This window comes from Salvelinus namaycush, chromosome 5, assembly GCF_016432855.1.
Source record: "Salvelinus namaycush isolate Seneca chromosome 5, SaNama_1.0, whole genome shotgun sequence".
NCBI classification, from domain to species: Eukaryota; Metazoa; Chordata; class Actinopteri; order Salmoniformes; family Salmonidae; genus Salvelinus; species Salvelinus namaycush.
Genome location: NC_052311.1, coordinates 54837969 through 54864944, shown reverse-complemented (window position 1 = coordinate 54864944; position 26976 = coordinate 54837969). Strand labels below are relative to the sequence as shown.

Below are 26976 nucleotides of genomic sequence, written 5' to 3'. Positions count from 1 at the left end.
TGCCCAGTGTGTCCCATATCTAACTGACATTATAGGCCTACGTCCAGTGTGCCCCATATCTAACTGACATTATAGGCTTATGTCCAGTGTGTCCCATATCTAACTGACATTATAGGCCTACGTCCAGTGTGTCCCATATCTAACTGACATTATAGGCCTACGTCCAGTGTGTCCCATATCTAACTGACATTATAGGCCTACGTCCAGTGTGTCCCATATCTAACTGACATTATAGGCCTACGTCCAGTGTGTCCCATATCTAACTGACATTATAGGTCTATGTCCAGTGTGTCCCATATCTAACTGACATTATAGGCCTATGTCCAGTGTGTCCCATATCTAACTGACATTATAGGCCTATGTCCAGTGTGTCCCATATCTAACTGACATTATAGGCCTACGTCCAGTGTGTCCCATATCTAACTGACATTATAGGCCTATGTCCAGTGTGTCCCATATCTAACTGACATTATAGGTCTATGTCCAGTGTGTCCCATATCTAACTGACATTATAGGTCTATGTCCAGTGTGTCCCATATCTAACTGACATTATAGGCCGATGTCCAGTGTGTCCCATATCTAACTGACATTATAGGCCTATGTCCAGTGTGTCCCATATCTAACTGACATTATAGGCCTATGTCCAGTGTGTCCCATATCTAACTGACATTATAGGTCTATGTCCAGTGTGTCCCATATCTAACTGACATTATAGGCCTATGTCCAGTGTGTCCCATATCTAACTGACATTATAGGCCTATGTCCAGTGTGTCCCATATCTAACTGACATTATAGGTCTATGTCCAGTGTGTCCCATATCTAACTGACATTATAGGCCTATGCCCAGTGTGTCCCATATCTAACTGACATTATAGGCCTATGTCCAGTGTGTCCCATATCTAACTGACATTATAGGCCTATGTCCAGCGCTTCTAAAAGAGAAAGAAACAATGTTAAACCAAAGCAGGATTCTTATAAAAGCAGAGAAAATTGTGAACGAGGATTGCTCCATTATCAGCGATGTCTAATAATGTAGCAAAGAAGGAAGAAGGACAAATTAAAGAAGTCGGATTAAACCTCCAAATCCCGGCTGGAGATACCGTTATAGATGCCACCGATGAACTGGTGATACCGGGTGGAATCGATACCCACATGGAGTTGGTATTTATGGGCACCAAAGCAGTAGATGATTTCCGTATTGGAACTAAGGTGAGAATACTTTTGTGTTGCACTGTGTGTAGGCTCTGGGTTAATTGAGTTTGCCTGATTTCACTGCATCAGGAATATTCAAAAGTAAAATCTGACAAAAGTAATTACAGTGCCTTCAGAAAGTATCCATACCCCTTGACTTAGTCTACATTTTGTTGCCTGAATTCAAAATTGATTAAATGGATTTCTTTCTCTCCCATCTATACACAATAACTCATAATGACAAAGTGAAAAGATGCTCACAAATAAATGTACATAAGTATGCACACCCCTGAGTCAATACTTTGTGGAAGAACCTTTGGCAGTGCTTACAGCTGTGACTCTTTCTGGGTAAGTCTCAAAGAGCTTTCCACACCTGGATTGTGCAACATTTGCACATTAGTCTTTTCAAAAATTTTCAAGCTCTGTCAAATTGGTTGATAATCATTGCTGGACAACCATTATTAGGTATTGATATAGATTTTCAAGTAGATTTAAGTCTCCGGTATAGATTTGGCCTTGTGTTTTAGGTTATTGTCCTGCTGAAAGGTGAATTCATCTCCCAGTGTCTGGTAGAAATCAGACTGAACCAGGTTTTCCTCTAGGATCTTGCCTATGCTTAGCTCCATTCAGTTTGTTCTTTATCCTGAAAAACTCCCCAGTTCTTAATGATTACAAGCATACTCATAATATGATGCAGCCATCACTATGCTTGAAAATATGGAGAGTGGTACTCAGTAATGTGTTGTATTGGATTTGCTCCAAACATAACACTGTGTTCAGGACAAAAAAGTGAATTGCTTTGCCACAAGTTTAGCAGTATTACTTTAGTGCCTTGTTTCAAACAGGATGCATGTTTTGGAATAATTTTATCCTTCATAAGCTTCCTTATTTTCACTCTGTCAATTAGGCTAGTATTGTGGAGTAACTACAATGTTGTTGATCCATCCTCAGTTTTCTTCTATCACAGCCTTTAAACTCTAACTCATAACGAAATCCCTGAGCAGTTTCCTTCCTCTCCGGAGACTGAGTTAGGAAGGATGCTTGTATCTTTGTAGTGACTGGGTGTATTGATACACCATCCAAAGTGTAATTAATAACTTTTCCATGCTCAAAGGGATATTCAATGTCTGCATTTTTCTTACACATCTTCCGATGCAAGGCATTGGAAAACCACCCAATTCTTTGTGGTTGAATCTGTGTTTGAAATTCACTGCTCGACTGAGGGACCTTACAGATAATGAATTGTGTGGGGTACAGAGATGCGGTACTCATTAAAAAATCATGTTAAACACTATTATTGCATAGAGTACATGCACATTTTTAAGCACATTTTTACTCCTGAACTTATTTAGGCTTGGCATAACAAGACATTTCAGCTATTAATTTTTAATTAATATGTAAACATTTAGAAAAATATATTTCCACTTTTACATTATGGTGTTTTGTGTGCAGGCCAGTGACAAAAAATCTAATTGTAATCCATTTTAAATTCAGGCTGTAACACAACAACATGTGGGTGTGAATACTTTCTGAAGGCACTGTATTGTATGTCTTTTCTGTATTACAGGTGGGCTACATAAAACCCCATTTAATGAAGTTCAAAACATACTGTAGCTTTACATAATTAAAAACATGTAATCAGTAGGCTATTTAACAAAACAAGCATTATAAGGTGCAGTAGATGCTGCAGATATGCAAGTAAACTTGTTTGAATCTTGTGATATTAATCTGGAATTAAGGAATGTTCCCGTTTTTCAGTGCTGAAAGTACAGTAGAAGTTTAGCCTACCACTTCCCTGTACAGTGCACCTCACTATAATATTTCATTCAGAGGTGTGATCAACCACCCCCATCATCAACATCATCCTTACACTACAGTGTTACTATGAGAAAATATGGAACCAATTTAAGTCCAGGCTAAAATAAAAAAAATTCATCTACCGTATATTTTCTTTAGTGTTTATTACTACCGTCATCAACTTGTAAATGATTTTTAACCACTTTAAAATGGACAAACATCAATAATTTCAAAGCTCGCTACATCATTTTAAAGCCCATTTCATAGAGTGTTACAAACTGGACTATATTTAGTAACTTACACTACATGACCAAAAGGATGCGGACTCCTGCTCGTCAAACATCTCATTCCAAAATCATGAGCATTAATATGGAGTTGGTCCCTCCTTTGTTGCTATAACAACATCCACTCTTCTGGGAAGGCTTTCCACTTGATGTTGGAATATTGCTGCGGGGACATCCTTCCATTCAGCCACAAGAGCATTAGTGAGGTCGGGCACTGATGTTGGGCGATTAGGCATGGCTTGCAGTCGGTGTTCCAATTCATCCCAAAGGTGTTCGATGAGGTTAAGGTCAGGGCTCTGTGCAGGCCAGTCAAGTTAATCCACACCGATCTCGAAAAAACATTTCTGTATGGACCTCAACAGTAAGTTGAGACCCCAGCTGAGTCCCTAGCAGCCGGCCGGGGGCCCTAGGCAACCGCCTATGCCGCTTAAGCCCAGGGCTGGCTCTGGCTGTAACCTCAGACTAACCTCATGTTCTGGGAATGTTGGAAAGCAAGAAATCAGCAATCCATCAATTTGCCATCATAGTATTGATATAGATTTTCAAGTAGATTTAAGTCTCCGGTATAGATTTGGCCTTGTGTTTTAGGTTATTGTCCTGCTGAAAGGTGAATTCATCTCCCAGTGTCTGGTAGAAATCAGACTGAACCAGGTTTTCCTCTAGGATCTTGCCTATGCTTAGCTCCATTCAGTTTGTTCTTTATCCTGAAAAACTCCCCAGTTCTTAATGATTACAAGCATACTCATAATATGATGCAGCCATCACTATGCTTGAAAATATGGAGAGTGGTACTCAGTAATGTGTTGTATTGGATTTGCTCCAAACATAACACTGTGTTCAGGACAAAAAAGTGAATTGCTTTGCCACAAGTTTAGCAGTATTACTTTAGTGCCTTGTTTCAAACAGGATGCATGTTTTGGAATAATTTTATCCTTCATAAGCTTCCTTATTTTCACTCTGTCAATTAGGCTAGTATTGTGGAGTAACTACAATGTTGTTGATCCATCCTCAGTTTTCTTCTATCACAGCCTTTAAACTCTAACTCATAACGAAATCCCTGAGCAGTTTCCTTCCTCTCCGGAGACTGAGTTAGGAAGGATGCTTGTATCTTTGTAGTGACTGGGTGTATTGATACACCATCCAAAGTGTAATTAATAACTTTTCCATGCTCAAAGGGATATTCAATGTCTGCATTTTTCTTACACATCTTCCGATGCAAGGCATTGGAAAACCACCCAATTATTTGTGGTTGAATCTGTGTTTGAAATTCACTGCTCGACTGAGGGACCTTACAGATAATGAATTGTGTGGGGTACAGAGATGCGGTACTCATTAAAAAATCATGTTAAACACTATTATTGCATAGAGTACATGCACATTTTTAAGCACATTTTTACTCCTGAACTTATTTAGGCTTGGCATAACAAGACATTTCAGCTATTAATTTTTAATTAATATGTAAACATTTAGAAAAATATATTTCCACTTTTACATTATGGTGTTTTGTGTGCAGGCCAGTGACAAAAAATCTAATTGTAATCCATTTTAAATTCAGGCTGTAACACAACAACATGTGGGTGTGAATACTTTCTGAAGGCACTGTATTGTATGTCTTTTCTGTATTACAGGTGGGCTACATAAAACCCCATTTAATGAAGTTCAAAACATACTGTAGCTTTACATAATTAAAAACATGTAATCAGTAGGCTATTTAACAAAACAAGCATTATAAGGTGCAGTAGATGCTGCAGATATGCAAGTAAACTTGTTTGAATCTTGTGATATTAATCTGGAATTAAGGAATGTTCCCGTTTTTCAGTGCTGAAAGTACAGTAGAAGTTTAGCCTACCACTTCCCTGTACAGTGCACCTCACTATAATATTTCATTCAGAGGTGTGATCAACCACCCCCATCATCAACATCATCCTTACACTACAGTGTTACTATGAGAAAATATGGAACCAATTTAAGTCCAGGCTAAAATAAAAAAAATTCATCTACCGTATATTTTCTTTAGTGTTTATTACTACCGTCATCAACTTGTAAATGATTTTTAACCACTTTAAAATGGACAAACATCAATAATTTCAAAGCTCGCTACATCATTTTAAAGCCCATTTCATAGAGTGTTACAAACTGGACTATATTTAGTAACTTACACTACATGACCAAAAGGATGCGGACTCCTGCTCGTCAAACATCTCATTCCAAAATCATGAGCATTAATATGGAGTTGGTCCCTCCTTTGTTGCTATAACAACATCCACTCTTCTGGGAAGGCTTTCCACTTGATGTTGGAATATTGCTGCGGGGACATCCTTCCATTCAGCCACAAGAGCATTAGTGAGGTCGGGCACTGATGTTGGGCGATTAGGCATGGCTTGCAGTCGGTGTTCCAATTCATCCCAAAGGTGTTCGATGAGGTTAAGGTCAGGGCTCTGTGCAGGCCAGTCAAGTTAATCCACACCGATCTCGAAAAAACATTTCTGTATGGACCTCGCTTTATGCACAGGGGCATTGTCATGCTGAAACATGAAAGGGCCTTCCAAAACTGTTGCCACAAAGTTCGTAGCACAGAATCGTTAAAACTCGTTTTTCAACCACTCCACAAATTTCTTTAAAATTTTGTTAACAAACTATAAATTTGGCAAGTCGGTTAGGACCTCTATATTGTGCATGACACAAGTAATTTTTCCAATAATTGTTACAGACGGCCTCCCGGGTGGCGCAGTGGTCTAAGGCACTGCATCGCAGTGAGATTCTGGGTTCGAGCCCAGGCTCTGTCGAAGCCGGCCGCGACCGGGAGGCCCATGGGGCGGCGCACAATTGGCCCAGCGTCGTCCGGGTTAGGGAGGGTTTGGCCGGCAGGGATATCCTTGTCTCATCGCGCACTAGCGACTCCTGTGTCGGGCCGGGCACAGTGCACGCTGATCAGGTCTCCAGGTGTACTGTGTTTCCTCCGACACATTGGTGTGGCTGGCTTCCGGGTTGGATGTGCATTGTGTTAAGAAGCAGTGCGGCTAGGTTGGGTTGTGTTTCGGAGGACGCATGGCTCCTGACCTTTGCCTCTCAGAGTCCGTACGGGAGTTGCAGCAATGAGACAAGACTGTAACTACTACCAATTGGATACCATGAAATTGGGGAGAGAAAAAAGGGGTAAAAAAAAATATATATATATTTTTTTTTTAAATGTTTACAGACAGATTATTTTACAATTTTATAATTCACTGTATCACAATTCCAGTGGGACAGAGGTTTACATACACTAAGTTGACTGTGCCTTTAAACAGCTTGGAAAATTCCAGAAGCTTCTGATAGGCTAATTGACATCATTTGAGTCAACTGGAGGTGTACCTGTGGATGTATTTCAAGGCCTACATTCAAACTCAGTGCCTCTTTGCTTGACATCATGGGAAAATCAAAAGAAATCAGACAAGACCTCAGAAAAAATATTGTAGACAAGTGAGAATGCCAAGCGTGTGCAAAGCTGTCATCAAGGTAAAGGGTGACTACTATGAAGAATCTAAAATCTAAAATATAATTTGATTTGTTCAACACGTTTTGATTACTACAGGATATGCTATTTAATAGTTTTGATGTATACAATGTAGAAAATAGTAAAAATAAAGAAAAACCCTTGAATGAGTAGGTGTGTCCAAACTTTTGACTGGTACTGTATATATAGGGGATGCTGGCCTTCTAGGCAGAGTTACTCTGTCCAGTGTCTATGTTCTTTTTCCCATCTTAATCTTTCCTTTTTATTGGCCAGTCTGAGATATGGCTTTTTCTTTGCAACTCTGCCTACAAGGACAGCATCCCGGAGTCGCCTCTTAACTGTTGACGTTGAGACTGGTGTTTTGCGGTTACTATTTAATGAAGCTGCCAATTGAGGACTTGTGAGGTGTCTGTTTCTCAAACTAAACACTCTAATGTACTTGTCCTCTTGCTCAGTTGTGCACCGGGACTCCTCTTTCTATTCTGGTTAGAGCCAGTTTGCGCTGTTTTGTAAAGGGAGTAGTACACAGCGTTGTACCAGATCTTCAGTTTCTTGGCAATTTCTCGCATGGAATAGCCTTCATTTCTCAGAACAAGAATAGACTGACGAGTTTCAGAAGAAAGGTCATTGTTTCTGGCCTGTAATAGAACCCACAAATGCTGATGCTCCAGATACTCAACTAGTCTAAAGAAGGACAGTTTTATTGCTTCTTAATTAATCAGCACAACAGTTTTCAGCTGTGCTAACCTAATTGAAAAACGGTTTTCTAATGATCAATTAGCCTTTTTAAATGATAAACTTGGATTAGCTAACACAACGTGCCATTGGAACACAGGAGTGATGGTTGCCGATAATGGGCCTCTGTACGCCTATGTAGATATTCCATAAAAGAATCTGAAGTTTCCAGCTACAATAGTAATTTACAACATTAACAATGTCTAACTGCATTTCTGATCAATTTGATGTTATTTTAATGGACCAAAAATGTCATTTTCTTTCAAAAACAAGGACATTTCTAAGTGATCCCAAACTTTTGAACGGTATTGCATATATAGATTTTAAAAACAACTTTTACCCATTTTTATCCCCAATTTCGTGGTATCCAATTGGTAGTTACAGTCTTGTCCCATCGTTGCAACTCCCCTACGGACTCGGGAGAGGCGAAGGTCGAGAACCATGCGTCCTCCAAAACACGACCCTGCCATGCCGCACTGCTTCTTGACACACTGCTCGCTTAACTCGGAAGCCAGCCGCACCAGTGTGTCAGAGGAAACACCATCCAGTTGGCAACCGTAGGCAGCTTGCAGCCGCCCAGCCTGCCACAAGGAGTCGCTAGTGCGCGATGGGACAAGGAAATCCCGGCCGGCCAAACCATCCCTTAACCCGACCGACGCTGGGCCAATTGTGCGCCCGGGTCTGTAGGGACGTCTCAAGCACTGCAATGCAGTGCCTTAGACCGCTGCGACACTCAGGAGGCCAGCAGGGCAGGCATTTTATGAACTGACTTTTTGGAAAGGTGGCATTTTATGACTGTGCCACGTTGAAAGTCACTGAGCTCTTCAGTAAGAACATTATACTGCCAAAGTTTGTCTATGGAGATTGCTCGATTTTATACACCTGTCAGCAATGGGTGTGGTTGAAATAGCCGAATCCACTAATTCGAAGGGGTGCCCACATACTTTTGTATATATAGTGTACTTTGAAGAGGTAGTGATTGGGTCTAAATAGGTGTTTGGCGTTTGGTACTCTAAATTCAGTGTACTTGTTTTTAACTGCCATTTCCCGAAAGTCAGACTTTTCCCACATGCCAACTCAGAAGCATCTGCATTCACCAAATTTTGTGTGGTTATCCATATATCCATATATATATATCCATATATATGTAGGCAATTGTTTATTATTATAGATAACTTTTCTTTGAAAAAATGCACCAAACATGCATTTAGTATTGTACAGATAGAAAGATTTAAAAAGTATTTATCCACAATCTGCTCTGAGCAAGTCCAGTCCTGGAGTGTCTTAACAAAATGAAACCAAAATATTTAGGCTGACTTCATCCAGTGTCCAGAAAAATAGATTTGCGCGATATGTGAATATGTGCATAGTTAATGACATATCACCTATTTTGCATATTTTAATAACATATTTCATAAAAATTATAAACAATTGTTTTGTGTGTGTGTGTCTACATTCAACTGGTAAAAATGTATAATGATATAATTAAGGGCCTTAAATCAATGTGCCCTAGTTAACATGCATTAGCTTTTTCCTTCTCAAAATAAACTGTTTAGAGTATTCAGAGTTTGTTGATTGTGCTCTTCACAAGTCCTTAGTGTCATCTCTAGCTATTCAAACACAACTTCCCCCAAAATAACACTACGTCTTACACCCCAAATAGATTGGGACCCAGGCCAGATGGGGAAATGCCATATGTCATTCTCAAATTATCTCAAAGTAACTTTAAACTAAGTCATTGAACTCCCTTTCAGAGATTATTTGGGCATGGAATTATGAAAAGTATGCTAACTGAGGGACATTGACTTACATCTAATATTAGTGGTTGGTGCAGTGGCTATTTTTAACCAAACCAAAGCATGGATTGCATTCTCTCCTTGTCCATAATCTGTCTACACTCTAACCCCAAACGCAATATATAATAAACTCTAACCCTGCTCTCTGTAGCCAGACTGTCCTTACAGAAGGAACAACACCACCATGATCCTGGAATAAACCCTAACCCCCTTATCATCAACACCCCTATCTAAACCCGAACCCTTGTGCCGCTCTACACCCTAACCCTGTCCTGTGTTTGTACAGGTTGCCCTGGCAGGACCATGGTCTGGGATTAAACAATAAACTTAAACCCTGTTCCGTGTATCTCTGTCTATGGAACCTAAACCCTGTTCCATCCGTGTACAGTATCTTTATCCATGGAACCTAAACCCTGTTCCGTGTATCTCTATCCATGGAACCTAAACCCTGTTCCGTGTATCTCTGTCTATGGAACCTAAACCCTGTTCCGTCCGTGTACAGTATCTTTATCCATGGAACCTAAACCCTGTTCCGTGTATCTCTATCCATGGAACCTAAACCCTGTTCCGTGTATCTCTGTCTATGGAACCTAAACCCTGTTCCGTCCGTGTACAGTATCTTTATCCATGGAACCTAAACCCTGTTCTGTGTATCTCTATCCATTGAACGTAAACCGTATTCCGTGTATCTCTATCCATGGAACCTAAACCCTGTTCCGTGTATCTCCATCCATGGAACCTAAACCCTGTTCCGTGTATCTTTATCCATGGAACCTAAACCCTGTTCCATGTATCTTTATCCATGGAAATTAAACCCTGTTCCGTGTATCCTTATCCATGGAACCTAAACCCTGTTCCGTGTATCTTTATCCATGGTACCTAAACCCTGTTCTGTGTATCTTTATCCATGGAACCTAAACCCTGTTCCGTGTATCTTTATCCATGGAAATTAAACCCTGTTCCGTGTATCCTTATCCATGGAACCTAAACCCTGTTCCGTGTATCTTTATCCATGGTACCTAAACCCTGTTCCGTGTATCCTTATCCATGGAACATGAACCCTGTTCTGTGTATCTTTATCCATGGAACCTGAACCCTGTTCTGTGTATCTTTATCCAAGGAACCCTGTTCTGTGTATCTTTATCCATGGAACCTAAACCCTGTTCCGTGTATCTCTATCCATGGAACCTGAACCCTGTTCTGTGTATCTTTATCCAAGGAACCCTGTTCTGTGTATCTTTATCCATGGAACCTAAACCCTGTTCTGTGTATCCCTATCCATGGAACCTGAACCCTGTTCTGTGTATCTTTATCAATGGAACCCTGTTCTGTGTATCTTTATCCATGGAACCCTGTTCTGTGTATCTTTATCCATGGAACCTGAACCCTGTTCTGTGTATCTTTATCCATGGAACCCTGTTCTGTGTATCTTTATCCATGGAACCTGAACCCTGTTCTGTGTATCTTTATCCATGGAACCTAAACCCTGTTCTGTGTATCCTTATCCATTGAACCCTGTTCTGTGTATCTTTATCCATGGAACATGAACCCTGTTCCGTGTATCTTTATCCATGGAACCTAAACCCTGTTCCGTGTATCTTTATCCATGGAACCTAAACCCTGTTCCGTGTATCTTTATCCATGGAACCTAAACCCTGTTCCATGTATCTTTATCCATGGAAATTAAACCCTGTTCCGTGTATCCTTATCCATGGAACCTAAACCCTGTTCCATGTATCTTTATCCATGGAACCTAAACCCTGTTCCATGTATCTTTATCCATGGAAATTAAACCCTGTTCTGTGTATCCTTATCCATTGAACCCTGTTCTGTGTATCTTTATCCATGGAACATGAACCCTGTTCCGTGTATCTTTATCCATGGAACCTAAACCCTGTTCCGTGTATCTTTATCCATGGAACCTAAACCCTGTTCCATGTATCTTTATCCATGGAAATTAAACCCTGTTCTGTGTATCTTTATCCATGGAACCTAAACCCTGTTCCATGTATCTTTATCCATGGAAATTAAACCCTGTTCCGTGTATCTTTATCCATGGAACCTAAACCCTGTTCTGTGTATCTTTATCCATGGAACCTAAACCCTGTTCTGTGTATCCTTATCCATTGAACCCTGTTCTGTGTATCTTTATCCATGGAACCTGAACCCTGTTCTGTGTATCCTTATCCATTGAACCCTGTTCTGTGTATCTTTATCCATGGAACCTGAACCCTGTTCTGTGTATCTTTATCCATGGTACCTAAACCCTGTTCTGTGTATCCTTATCCATTGAACCCTGTTCTGTGTATCTTTATCCATGGAACCTGAACCCTGTTCTGTGTATCTTTATCCATGGAACCTAAACCCTGTTCTGTGTATCCTTATCCATGGAACCTGAACCCTGTTCTGTGTATCTTTATCCATGGAACCCTGTTCTGTGTATCTTTATCCATGGAACCTGAACCCTGTTCTGTGTATCTTTATCCATGGAACCTGAACCCTGTTCTGTGTATCTTTATCCATGGAACCTGAACCCTGTTCTGTGTATCTTTATCCATGGAACCCTGTTCTGTGTATCTTTATCCATGGAACCTGAACCCTGTTCTGTGTATCTTTATCCATGGAACCTGAACCCTGTTCTGTGTATCTTTATCCATGGAACCCTGTTCTGTGTATCTTTATCCATGGAACCTGAACCCTGTTCTGTGTATCTTTATCCATGGTACCTAAACCCTGTTCTGTGTATCCTTATCCATTGAACCCTGTTCTGTGTATCTTTATCCATGGAACCTGAACCCTGTTCTGTGTATCTTTATCCATGGAACCTAAACCCTGTTCTGTGTATCCTTATCCATGGAACCTGAACCCTGTTCTGTGTATCTTTATCCATGGAACCCTGTTCTGTGTATCTTTATCCATGGAACCTGAACCCTGTTCTGTGTATCTTTATCCATGGAACCTGAACCCTGTTCTGTGTATCTTTATCCATGGAACCTGAACCCTGTTCTGTGTATCTTTATCCATGGAACCCTGTTCTGTGTATCTTTATCCATGGAACCTGAACCCTGTTCTGTGTATCTTTATCCATGGAACCTGAACCCTGTTCTGTGTATCTTTATCCATGGAACCCTGTTCTGTGTATCTTTATCCATGGAACCCTGTTCTGTGTATCTTTATCCATGGAACCTGAACCCTGTTCTGTGTATCTTTATCCATGGAACCCTGTTCTGTGTATCTTTATCCATGGAACCCTGTTCTGTGTATCTTTATCCATGGAACCTGAACCCTGTTCTGTGTATCTTTATCCATGGAACCCTGTTCTGTGTATCTTTATCCATGGAACATGAACCCTGTTCTGTGTATCTTTATCCATGGAACATGAACCCTGTTCTGTGTATCTTTATCCATGGAACATGAACCCTGTTCTGTGTATCTTTATCCATGGAACATGAACCCTGTTCTGTGTATCTTTATCCAGGCTGCCCCGGAAAGTGGCAGGAGGCACTATCATGATCCTTCTTCGCGTTGCGTTGCGTCGTGCCTAAGAACAGCCCTTAGCCGTGGTATATTGGCGATATCTATCACTCCTCCTCAGGCCTTATTACTTAAATAACATCCCAACTGGAAATAGCATGTGGTAATAGACTCCATGGAGACCTGGGATGGACAGTATGTCAATACATGGTTTTTACAGAAATGTAAAGAGTCTTATCTCTCAGCATTGAAAAGAAAAGCACCCTAAACGAATTAGCTTTTTGCTAAACCCGTTCTAGGTTAAAAAGGAAATGGCGACTTTGGCCAAAGAGAAAGGTGTCAACTCCTTCAAGATGTTCATGGCATACAAGGATGTGTTCATGCTTCAAAACCATGAGCTGTATGCTGCGTTTTCCCAATGCAAAGAGATTGGAGCTATATCCCAGGTGCACGCAGAGAATGGAGACCTTATTCCAAAACATTTCTGACCACAACAACACAGTCAATATGGCTCAAACCTGGGGTTTGTTCAGTCTACTTCAACTTTTGTGACGGTTTGTACTGAACGAAACACATTTCCCCCAAACGGTACACACCGTTCTTCAACAGCCTTTGAGGTAAGTTTGCTCCCGTTTAGTGGGTGTTGAGGTGTGCCCTGATCAATTTAAGTGTGACCATTTGAAATCGTAAAAATCGTGTAGCAAACCATACGGTAATTGCCTTCTGGGCCACCATAATCCCAATATTTTTCTACTGGTCGCTAAGTACATTACAGGTTCTGTTGAATTTAACATTGCACACTGTTCTGTCGTACTGAACGCACCCCGGAAAAGACTATGGGTGTGTTAAAAAGGAACCACGGAACCTTGTGGGTAACAATGTACCCATACAATATCCCATGAACCAGGACTGAACAAAGGTTACTTTATCAACTGTTGGTGAGAAAATACTAATTACCTATTTTGACAGACTAAGCAAATACATTATTTTGAAAGGGTCAGTCACGAGTTCCTATTGACTGTCCACTCAGTGTGTAAGTATTCCAGAGGTCATTGGTTTAGGTTAATGTTTAACCCTGATGTAGCCTAATAGAAGACTAGACTAAAGAAGCGATGCATGCCATGCAAAACGAACCCTGTCCACGCCATGCAAAACCAACCCTATCCAAGCCATGCAAAACCAACCCTATCCAAGCCATGCAAAACTAACCCTATCCAAGCCATGCAAAACCAACCCTATCCAAACCATGTAAAACTAACCCTATCCAAGCCATGCAAAACTAACCCTATCCAAGCCATGCAAAACTAACCCTATCCAAGCCATGCAAAACTAACCCTATGCAAGCCATGCAAAACTAACCCTGTCCAAGCCATGCAAAACTAACCCTATGCAAGCCATGCAAAACTAACCCTGTCCAAGCCATGCAAAACTAACCCTATGCAAGCCATGTAAAACTAACCCTATCCAAGCCATGCAAAACTAACCCTATGCAAACCATGTAAAACTAACCCTATGCAAGCCATGCAAAACTAACCCTGTCCAAGCCATGCAAAACTAACCCTATCCAAAACATGCAAAACCAACCCTATCCAAGCCATGCAAAACTAACCTTATCCAAACCATGTAAAACTAACCCTATCCAAGCCATGCAAAACTAACCCCATCCAAGCCATGCAAAACTAACCCTATCCAAGCCATGCAAAACTAACCCTATCCAAGCCATGCTAAACTAACCCCATCCAAGCCATGTTAAACTAACCCTGTCCAAGCCATGCAAAACTAACACTGTCCACGCCATGCAAAACTAACCCTATGCAAGCCATGCAAAACTAACCCTGTCCAAGCCATGCAAAACTAACCCTATCCAAGCCATGCAAAACTAACCCTATCCAAGCCATGCAAAACTAACCCTGTCCAAACCATGTAAAACTAACCCTATCCAAGCCATGTAAAACGAACCCTATCCAAGCCATGCAAAACTAACCCTATCCAAGCCATGCAAAACTAACCCTATCCAAGCCATGCAAAACTAACCCTATCCAAACCATGTAAAACTAACCCTATCCAAACCATATAAAACTAACCCTATCCAAGCCATGCAAAACTAACCCTATGCAAACCATGTAAAACTAACCCTATGCAAGCCATGCAAAACTAACCCTGTCCAAGCCATGCAAAACTAACCCTATCCAAAACATGCAAAACCAACCCTATCCAAGCCATGCAAAACTAACCTTATCCAAACCATGTAAAACTAACCCTATCCAAGCCATGCAAAACTAACCCCATCCAAGCCATGCTAAACTAACCCTATCCAAGCCATGCAAAACTAACCCTATCCAAGCCATGCTAAACTAACCCCATCCAAGCCATGTTAAACTAACCCTGTCCAAGCCATGCAAAACTAACACTGTCCACGCCATGCAAAACTAACCCTATGCAAGCCATGCAAAACTAACCCTGTCCAAGCCATGCAAAACTAACCCTATCCAAGCCATGTAAAACTAACCCTATCCAAGCCATGCAAAACTAACCCTGTCCAAACCATGTAAAACTAACCCTATCCAAGCCATGTAAAACGAACCCTATCCAAGCCATGCAAAACTAACCCTATCCAAGCCATGCAAAACTAACCCTATCCAAGCCATGCAAAACTAACCCTATCCAAACCATGTAAAACCAACCCTATCCAAACCATATAAAACTAACCCTATCCAAGCCATGCAAAACTAACCCTATCCAAACCATGTAAAACTAACCCTATCCAAACCATGTAAAACTAACCCTATCCAAACCAAATAAAACTAACCCTATCCAAACCATGCAAAACTAACCCTATCCAAGCCATGTAAAACTAACCCTATCCAAGCCATGCAAAACTAACCCTATCCAAACCATGTAAAACTAACCCTATCTAAGCCATGTAAAACTAACCCTATCCAAGCCATGTAAAACTAACCCTATCCAAGCCATGCAAAATTAACCCTATCCAAACCAAATAAAACTAACCCTATCCAAACCATGTAAAACGAACCCTATCCAAGCCATGCAAAACTAACCCTATCCAAGCCATGTAAAACTAACCCTATCCAAACCATATAAAACTAACCCTATCCAAGCCATGTAAAACTAACCCTATCCAAGCCATGTAAAACTAACCCTATCCAAGCTATGTAAAACTAACCCTATCCAAGCCATGTAAAACTAACCCTATCCAAGCCATGCAAAACTAACCCTATCCAAACCATGTAAAACTAACCCTATCCAAGCCATGTAAAACTAACCCTATCCAAGCCATGTAAAACTAACCCTATCCAAACCATATAAAACTAACCCTATCCAAGCCATGTAAAACTAACCCTATCCAGGCCATGTAAAACTAACCCTATCCAAACCAAATAAAACTAACCCTATCCAAACCATGTAAAACGAACCCTATCCAAGCCATGCAAAACCAACCCTATCCAAGCCATGCAAAACTAACCCTATCCAAGCCATGCTAAACTAACCCTATCCAAGCCATGCAAAACTAACCCTATCCAAGCCATGCTAAACTAACCCCATCCAAGCCATGTTAAACTAACCCTGTCCAAGCCATGCAAAACTAACACTGTCCACGCCATGCAAAACTAACCCTATGCAAGCCATGCAAAACTAACCCTGTCCAAGCCATGCAAAACTAACCCTATCCAAGCCATGCAAAACTAACCCTATCCAAGCCATGCAAAACTAGCCCTGTCAAAACCATGTAAAACTAACCCTATCCAAGCCATGTAAAACGAACCCTACCCAAGCCATGCAAAACTAACCCTATCCAAGCCATGCAAAACTAACCCTATCCAAGCCATGCAAAACTAACCCTATCCAAACCATGTAAAACTAACCCTATCCAAACCATATAAAACTAACCCTATCCAAGCCATGCAAAACTAACCCTATCCAAACCATGTAAAACTAACCCTATCCAAACCATGTAAAACTAACCCTATCCAAACCAAATAAAACTAACCCTATCCAAACCATGTAAAACTAATAGCCCTATCCAAGCCATGCAAAACTAACCCTATCCAAACCATGTAAAACTAACCCTATCCAAGCCATGCAAAACTAACCCTATCCAAACCATGTAAAACTAACCCTATCTAAGCCATGTAAAACTAACCCTATCCAAGCCATGTAAAACTAACCCTATCCAAGCCATGCAAAATTAACCCTATCCAAACCAAATAAAACTAACCCTATCCAAACCATGTAAAACGAACCCTATCCAAGCCATGCAAAACTAACCCTATCCAAGCCATGTAAAACTAACCCTATCCAAACCATATAAAACTAACCCTATCCAAGCCATGTAAAACTAACCCTATCCAAGCCATGTAAAACTAACCCTATCCAAGCCATGTAAAACTAACCCTATCCAAGCCATGTAAAACTAACCCTATCCAAGCCATGTAAAACTAACCCTATCCAAACTATATAAAACTAACCCTATCCAAGCCATGTAAAACTAACCCTATCCAAGCCATGTAAAACTAACCCTATCCAAACCATATAAAACTAACCCTATCCAAGCCATGTAAAACTAACCCTATCCAAACCATATAAAACTAACCCTATCCAAGCCATGTAAAACTAACCCTATCCAAGCCATGCAAAACTAACCCTATCCAAACCAAATAAAACTAACCCTATCCAAACCATGTAAAACGAACCCTATCCAAGCCATGCAAAACTAACCCTATCCAAGCCATGTAAAACTAACCCTATCCAAACCATATAAAACTAACCCTATCCAAGCCATGTAAAACTAACCCTATCCAAGCCATGTAAAACTAACCCTATCCAAGCCATGTAAAACTAACCCTATCCAAGCCATGTAAAACTAACCCTATCCAAGCCATGCAAAACTAACCCTATCCAAACCATGTAAAACTAACCCTATCCAAACCATGTAAAACTAACCCTATCCAAGCCATGTAAAACTAACCCTATCCAAGCCATGTAAAACTAACCCTATCCAAACCATATAAAACTAACCCTATCCAAGCCATGTAAAACTAACCCTATCCAGGCCATGTAAAACTAACCCTATCCAAACCAAATAAAACTAACCCTATCCAAACCATGTAAAACTAACCCTATCCAAGCCATGCAAAACTAACCCTATCCAAGCCATGCAAAACTAACCCTATCCAAGCCATGTAAAACTAACTCTATCCAAGCCATGCAAAACTAACCCTATCCAAACCAAATAAAACTAACCCTATCCAAACCATGTAAAACGAACCCTATCCAAGCCATGCAAAACTAACCCTATCCAAACCATATAAAACTAACCCTATCCAAGCCATGTAAAACTAACCCTATCCAAGCCATGTAAAACTAACCCTATCCAAGCCATGCAAAACTAACCCTATCCATACCATGTAAAACTAACCCTATCCAAGCCATGTAAAACTAACCCTATCCAAACCATGTAAAACTAACCATATCCAAGCCATGTAAAACTAACCCTATCCAAAACATGTAAAACTAACCCTATCCAAGCCATGTAAAACTAACCCTATCCAAACCATGTAAAACTAACCATATCCAAGCCAAGTCTAGATGATGAAGTTCTACTCTTGGTGAAGTAAGATTTGACAGTTGGTTATGAAATACAGTGTGTGAAATACCTAATGTGGGCTACAGTTTGTGTTTCTAAGGTACTGGTAAGAACTGTTCCCTTTGGGATTAATGAAGTACGTATATTTCCATCTATCTATGCAGCACAGTATGTGCTTGAACTAGTTGACATTGAAGACACTCTGCCATGTTTTCAATCTTAACAGATGTGGATCGCTATTGATGTCTATTTGTGCTGTCTTTGAGATTCTTTACCCATGTTGGTAAATAAGGAGCCCACACATTGATTCTATTGCAGCACCAACATAACTATGGGATGTCAAATCAAATAATGTCTGACAGTAACATATCACACGTGAGGATGTTATTACTATACATGCTAGTACTACAAAACCCACAGCAAACAGTCACACAGTCTTCTTCATCTTTATCTATCCTGTTCTCTCCATTCATCTCATGTACCTTATCATGTGTGTCATCAAGGTGCTTCCTAGAACACAGCCAACATACTCTTATCATCAGCAGTCATTTGGTCATGTCTTTCATATATGAGTATAAGAGTACCATTTACGTGTCATGGCCTACATAAAGGCACATGAACAGTAGCTCATCTCATTCCTTCATATGAGGTACAGGAACCAAACCAAATGTGATTTGCACTGTCATGTTTTACAATCTCATGACACTGGAATTACAGTTCATAGCTTTTATGTTGACTATTTTTTAATTGATCATTTTACCCCTCTGTCATTCATTCTTTCTCGCATTTGAAAATTAAGTTATGTTGCTGAGAAGGTTTTTAATGTTGCTGCAATGTGGAAGCAAAGAGCACAATAAATTATTAACTAAGGGGGCAACTTTTTGACTTCTCTTATTTTGTTTGTTCCTTGTCAATGTCTGAAGGGGCAAGGTTCATTACAGTAACTGTCCTCTGTTTGAGCTGAACAGGTGGGTCGGTGTTAACCTGAAATGATACTAAAAGCAGTGTTCACTCAATCTAATATCAGTTACACAAAAAGTCCAAGGATCAACATCTAGTTCCGTTTGATTCAGGTTGGAATGTTCTAGCTCTAGATTGTTAACTTTCTTTTCCAAGGTGAGGTCTGTAGAATAACCACTACAGGGCAGCAGATGCCCAATCTGTAGTCTTTTTGGTGACAGAAAATATTCAGGAGATGCTCACAATAAATGTATGTATGTTTAGAGTGAGTTTACAGACAACTTTCATGTAAACGATTAGCAACTAAACTTCCATAGAGTAGTATTTGTAATAAACCCGTTGTCTGTTGGCAAAAAGCATGTAACATGTCAGCTTCCTCCCTCAACACGGTGTAATATTCTATGCTAATCTACTCATGCTTGTATAACCTTTTGTAACTATTGCTGTGAATATTTCACGAAAGTTTATCTGTGTCACACAGACAGTTTTTTTTATCTGCCATTTAGGGAACATTTTTTAAAGTGACCTTCTCTCACTTGGCAGGGGGCTAAGAAGATGCTGTCCCTGGGCATCACAGGTCTGGAGGGTCATGAGTTGTGTCGTCCTGAGGAGGTGGAGGCTGAGGCCACCCAGAGAGCCGTCACCATCGCCCACGCTGAAATGGTGAGGGGGCCTGACACTGCCTGCTGGGAGGAACTGTGGGTGGGAAAGAATGACAGAGAGAGAGAGACAGAGAGAGAGAGAGAGAGACAGAGAGAGAGAGAGAGAGAGAGAGAGAGAGACAGACAGACAGACAGACAGACAGACAGACAGACAGACAGACAGACAGACAGACAGACAGACAGACAGACAGACAGACAGACAGACAGACAGACAGACAGACAGACAGACAGACAGACAGACAGACAGACAGACAGACAGAGAGAGCGAGAGGCTCAACATGACATGGATGGTGTTCTATGTTATGTATGCATGGTTTTAGAGATCTTTGTGCCCCAACAGGCCGTGCGGTGTTTGGAGAGCCCATAGCAGCAGGACTGGGTACAGATGGCACCCACTGCTGGCACAAAGACTGGGCCCACGCTGCCAAATTCGTCATGGGCCCACCTCTAAGGCCCGACCTCAGCACCCCGGGATACCTTATGGACCTATTGGCAAAGTATGTGGAGCCTTAAACAATATCAACCTGATCTCACTGTCCCTCTTCTGCCCTTTTCACTGAGTAAAGCATATTAGGTTACACCTTCCATGCACCCTCTGTCCCATAAGTGCTCCATAACAATGACATAACAGATGTTATAAGCAGTCATGACTAGTGCTATCAGCGTATGACCCCAACAGTCATGACTGTTTAAACATACATCACATAATATATGTCAGAGTGGAGTGTATGTAACACAGTGTTACCGACCAGCCAGGAACACAGGAACTGGGAAGGTGGACAACAATGCAAAACACAGTGGAATCTTTGAAAAAGAACGGAAAGTGAAGTGTAACTGTATATTGTCGGTGCAATAGAAATGAATGACAGGCAGTAAAGATGGCTGCCTTACCGTTTAGTGATGTAGATGCTTCTGTTTCATTCTTCCAGTGATGACCTCAGTGTGACTGGGACATACAACTGCACATTCTCTGTGTGTCAGAAGGCCCTGGGCAAAGAGGACTTTACAAAGATCCCCAATGGAGTCAACGAAGTGGGGGACAGGATGTCTGTCATTTGGGAGAAGGGCTTGTCAATTAGGCCTCTCATTCTGCATATCACGTCATTCTTTATTATACACACCATAGGCTAGTTTCCCAGACAGATTAAGCCTATAGTCCTAAACCAAAAAGCAAACTCATGGAGATTCTCTGTCTGTTTCAAGGATGCAGGCCCTTCAAAAATGAGTGGTACTATTTTCAGACGGTTGATTAAGTTCTATAGCAGGAGTTAAAAGGTGCCAAGTGACATTTCTGCTGTGAGACGAGAAGATACTAATTTATATTATGCAATGTATTATGTGCATCAAGGAAGTTATCATCTGTCAGAATCAATCCACACTGTCATAGTGGATGAAGCAGCAGGCTAGCTATCTTTCTGTCCTTCTCTTTTGTTTTTCTTCTTCCCTTACTTATTTCTGTCCTTCTCTCAGAAAAACGCTTAGTCGGTTGACCCGGAGGCCATTGCAAAAATTAACATTGTAGAACGCTGGAAAAAAATGACAAGTTTTGGAGTGAAATTGACCTTTGGTCAGATTAATTATGCCAGTAAATATGGAATTTGTCATTCATATCCAGAATATTGAAACTCAGTATTTTGTGTAATTAATTTCCGCAGCATAGCAGGAAAATGGGCGAGAATCGATTTGTAGCTGTCACCAGCAGCAATGCAGGGAAAATCTTCATCTTTTACCGCCAGAAGGGAATGATCGCTCAAGGATGTGACGCTCACCTGGACGCTACGGCAACCAGGTGAGACAAGGATAAAGACCATCCAAGACGTTTCTCGTTAATCACATAGTGAATTAGTGATGTTTAGCTAAATTATTAACTGTTTTGATGATGCTACTTTTTAAATCTTTGTGTATGCTTGTTATCCAAATAGTAGCATTTCATCACTACTATTAACGGCGTCTTACACTGCAGATGGTGCTGACAAATTGAGCTTCCCACAAAGCCTGTCTTCAGGGTGAAAAACATTTGGCTAAATAAGAAAAAAAGTTTCATGTTAACTAGCTATGGTACAGCCTGGATATAACTAACTATGAGACAGCCTGGATATAACTAACTATGAGACAGCCTGAATATAACTAACTATGGTACAGCCTGGATATAACTAACTATGGTACAGCCTGGATATAACTAACTATGGTACAGCCTGGATATAACTAACTATGGTACAGCCTGGATATAACTAACTATGAGACAGCCTGGAGATAACTAACTATGGTACAGCCTGGATATAACTAACTATGAGACAGCCTGGATATAACTAACTATGGTACAGCCTGGATATAACTAACTATGAGACAGCCTGAATATAACTAACTATGGGACATCCTGGATATAACTAACTATGAGACAGCCTGGATATAACTAACTATGAGACAGCCTGAATATAACTAACTATGGGACATCCTGGATATAACTAACTATGAGACAGCCTGGATATAACTAACTATGGGACATCCTGGATATGACTAACTATGGTACAGCCTGGATATAACTAACTATGGTACAGCCTGAATATAACTAACTATGGTACAGCCTGGATATAACTAGCTATGGTACAGCCTGAATATAACTAGCTTTGGGACAGCCTGGATATAACTAACTATGGTACAGCCTGGATATAACTAACTATGGTACAGCCTGGATATAACTAGCTTTAGGACAGCCTGGATTATAACTAGCTTTGGGACAGCCTGGATATAACTAACTATGGGACAGCCTGGATATAACTATGTATGGTACAGCCTGGATATAACTAACTATGGGACATCCTGGATATGACTAACTATGGGACATCCTGGATATGACTAACTATGGTACAGCCTGGATATAACTAGCTATGGTACAGCCTGAATATAACTAGCTTTGGGACAGCCTGGATATAACTAACTATGGTACAGCCTGGATATAACTAACTATAGTACAGCCTGGATATAACTAGCTTTAGGACAGCCTGGATTATAACTAGCTTTGGGACAGCCTGGATATAACTAACTATGGTACAGCCTGGATATAACTAGCTTTAGGACAGCCTGGATTATAACTAGCTTTGGGACAGCCTGGATATAACTAACTATGGGACAGCCTGGATATAACTATTTATGGTACAGCCTGAATATAACTAGCTTTGGGACAGCCTGGATATAACTAACTATGGTACAGCCTGGATATAACTAGCTTTAGGACAGCCTGGATTATAACTAGCTTTGGGAAAGCCTGGATATAACTAACTATGGGACAGCCTGGATATAACTATTTATGGGACAGCCTGGATATAACTAACTATGGTACAGCCTGAATATAACTAGCTTTGGGACAGCCTGGATATAACTAACTATGGTACAGCCTGGATATAACTAACTATGGTACAGCCTGGAAATAACTAACTATGGTACAGCCTGGATATAACTAACTATGGGACAGCCTGGATATAACTAACTATGGTACAGCCTGGATATAACTAACTATGGTACATCCTGGATATAACTAACTATGGTACAGCTTGGATATAACTAACTATGGTACAGCCTGGATATAACTAACTATGGTACAGCCTGGATATAACTAACTATGGTACAGCCTGGATATAACTAACTATGGTACAGCCTGGATATAACTAGCTTTAGGACAGCCTGGATTATAACTAGCTTTGGGACAGCCTGGATATAACTAACTATGGGACAGCCTGGATATAACTATGTATGGTACAGCCTGGATATAACTAACTATGGGACATCCTGGATATGACTAACTATGGGACATCCTGGATATGACTAACTATGGTACAGCCTGGATATAACTAGCTATGGTACAGCCTGAATATAACTAGCTTTGGGACAGCCTGGATATAACTAACTATGGTACAGCCTGGATATAACTAACTATAGTACAGCCTGGATATAACTAGCTTTAGGACAGCCTGGATTATAACTAGCTTTGGGACAGCCTGGATATAACTAACTATGGTACAGCCTGGATATAACTAGCTTTAGGACAGCCTGGATTATAACTAGCTTTGGGACAGCCTGGATATAACTAACTATGGGACAGCCTGGATATAACTATTTATGGTACAGCCTGAATATAACTAGCTTTGGGACAGCCTGGATATAACTAACTATGGTACAGCCTGGATATAACTAGCTTTAGGACAGCCTGGATTATAACTAGCTTTGGGACAGCCTGGATATAACTAACTATGGGACAGCCTGGATATAACTATTTATGGGACAGCCTGGATATAACTAACTATGGTACAGCCTGAATATAACTAGCTTTGGGACAGCCTGGATATAACTAACTATGGTACAGCCTGGATATAACTAACTATGGTACAGCCTGGAAATAACTAACTATGGTACAGCCTGGATATAACTAACTATGGGACAGCCTGGATATAACTAACTATGGTACAGCCTGGATATAACTAACTATGGTACATCCTGGATATAACTAACTATGGTACAGCTTGGATATAACTAACTATGGTACAGCCTGGATATAACTAACTATGGTACAGCCTGGATATAACTACTATGGTACAGCCTGGATAAACTAACTATGGTACAGCCTGGATATAACTAACTATGGTACAGCCTGAATATATAACTAACTATGGTACAGCCTGAATATAACTAGCTTAGGACAGCCTGCGATATAACCTAAACTCAGCCTGGATGTAACTAACTATGGTACAGCCTGGCTATAACTAACTATGGTACAGCCTGGATAAACTAACTATGGTACAGCCTGGATATAACTAACTATGGTACAGCCTGGATATAACTAACTATGGACAGCCTGGATATAAACTATGGTACAGCCTGGATTAATAACTATGGCCGCTGGATATAACTAACTATGGTACAGCCTGGATATAACTAACTATGGTAGAGCCTGGATATAACCAGCTATGGGACATCCTGGATATAACTAACTATGGTACAGCCTGGATATAACTAACTATGGTACAGCCTGGATATAACTAACTATGGTACAGCCTGGATATAACTAACTATGGTACAGCTTGGATATAACTAACTATGGTACAGCCTGAATATAACTAGCTTTAGGACAGCCTGGATATAACTAACTATGGTACAGCCTGGATATAACTAACTATGGTACAGCCTGGAAATAACTAACTATGGTACAGCCTGGATATAACTAACTATGGGATAGCCTGGATATAATTAGCTTTGGGATAGCCTGGATATAACTAACTATGGGACAGCCTGGATATAACCAGCTATGGGACATCCTGGATATAACTAACTATGGGACAGCCTGGATATAACCAGCTATGGGACATCCTGGATATAACTAACTATGGTACAGCCTGGATATAACTAACTATGGTACAGCCTGGATATAAGTAACTATGGTACAGCCTGGATATAACTAACTATGGGACATCCTGGATATAACTAAATATGGTACTGCCTGGATATAACTAACTATGGTACAGCCTGAATATAACTAGCTTTAGGACAGCCTGGATATAACTAACTATGGTACAGCCTGGATATAACTAACTATGGGACATCCTGGATATAACTAACTATGGTGCATTCTGGATATAACTAACTATGGTACAGCCTGGATATAACTAACTATGGTACAGCCTGGATATAACTAACTATGGTACAGCCTTGATATAACTAACTATGGGACAGCCTGGATATAACTAACTATGGGACAGCCTGGATATAACTAACTATGGTACAGCCTGAATATAACTAACTATGGGACAGCCTGGATATAACTAACTATGGTACAGCCTGGCTATAACTAACTATGGTACAGCCTGGCTATAACTAACTATGGTACAGCCTGGATATAACTAACTATGGTACAGCCTGGATATAACTAACTATGGGACAGCCTGGATATAACTAGCTTTAGGACAGCCTGGATATAACTAACTATGGTTCAGCCTGGATATAACTAACTATGGTACAGCCTGGCTATAACTAACTATGGTACAGCCTGGATAAAACTAACTATGGTACAGCCTGGATATAACTAACTATGGTACAGCCTGGCTATAACTAACTATGTTACATCCTGGCTATAACTAACTATGGTACAGCCTGGATATAACTAACTATGGTACAGCCTGAATATAACTAACTATGGGACAGCCTGAATATATCTAACTATTGTACAGCCTGGCTATAACTAACTATGGTACAGCCTGGATATAACTAACTATGGTACAGCCTGGATATAACTAACTATAGGACAGCCTGAATATAACTAGCTTTAGGACAGCCTGGATATAACTAACTATGGTACAGCCTGGATATAACTAGCTTTAGGACAGCCTGGATATAACTAACTATGGTACAGCCTGGATATAACTAACTATGGTACAGCCTGGATATAACTAACTATGGGACAGCCTGAATATAACTAGCTTTAGGACAGCCTGGATATAACTAACTATGGTACAGCCTGGATATAACTAACTATGGTACAGCCTGGCTATAACTAACTATGGTACAGCCTGGATATAACTAACTATGGTACAGCCTGGATATAACTAACTATGGTACAGCCTGGATATAACTAACTATGGTACAGCCTGGATATAACTAACTATGGTACAGCCTGGATATAACTAACTATAGTACAGCCTGGATATAACTAACTATGGTACAGCATGGATATAATTAACTATGGTACAGCCTGGATATAACTAACTATGGTACAGCCTGAATATAACTAACTATGGGACAGCCTGAATATAACTAACTATGGTACAGCCTGAATATAACTAACTATTGGACAGCCTGGATATAACTAACTATGGTACAGCCTGGCTATAACTAACTATGGTACAGCCTGGCTATAACTAACTATGGTACAGCCTGGATATAACTAACTATGGTACAGCCTGGATATAACTAACTATGGGACAGCCTG

General features: G+C 40.5%; 1 protein-coding gene across 1 annotated transcript; it reads left to right on the top strand.

The window, feature by feature from the left end:
• Nucleotides 1–1152: 1152 nt before the first annotated feature.
• On the top strand, nt 1153–21793 carry LOC120047195 (dihydropyrimidinase-like). The gene is made up of 6 exons (XM_038992726.1): nt 1153–1209; nt 13073–13247; nt 19877–19999; nt 20290–20497; nt 20930–21070; nt 21655–21793. The coding sequence occupies exons 1-6, from the start codon at nt 1153–1155 to the stop codon at nt 21791–21793; spliced, it is 843 nt and encodes a 280-aa protein (XP_038848654.1).
• The last annotated feature ends 5183 nt before the right edge of the window (nt 21794–26976 follow it).

What these genes read in the sequence shown, in the direction of transcription:
- LOC120047195 (XM_038992726.1), top strand. Translation starts at nt 1,153, where the DNA reads ATGGAGTTGGTATTTATGGGCACCAAAGCAGTAGATGATTTCCGTATT. An exon ending in CTTATGGACCTATTGGCAAA is followed by an intron (nt 20,498 to 20,929) that starts GTATGTGGAGCC and finishes TCATTCTTCCAG; the next exon opens with TGATGACCTCAGTGTGACTG. An exon ending in GTCATTTGGGAGAAGGGCTT is followed by an intron (nt 21,071 to 21,654) that starts GTCAATTAGGCC and finishes TTAATTTCCGCA; the next exon opens with GCATAGCAGGAAAATGGGCG.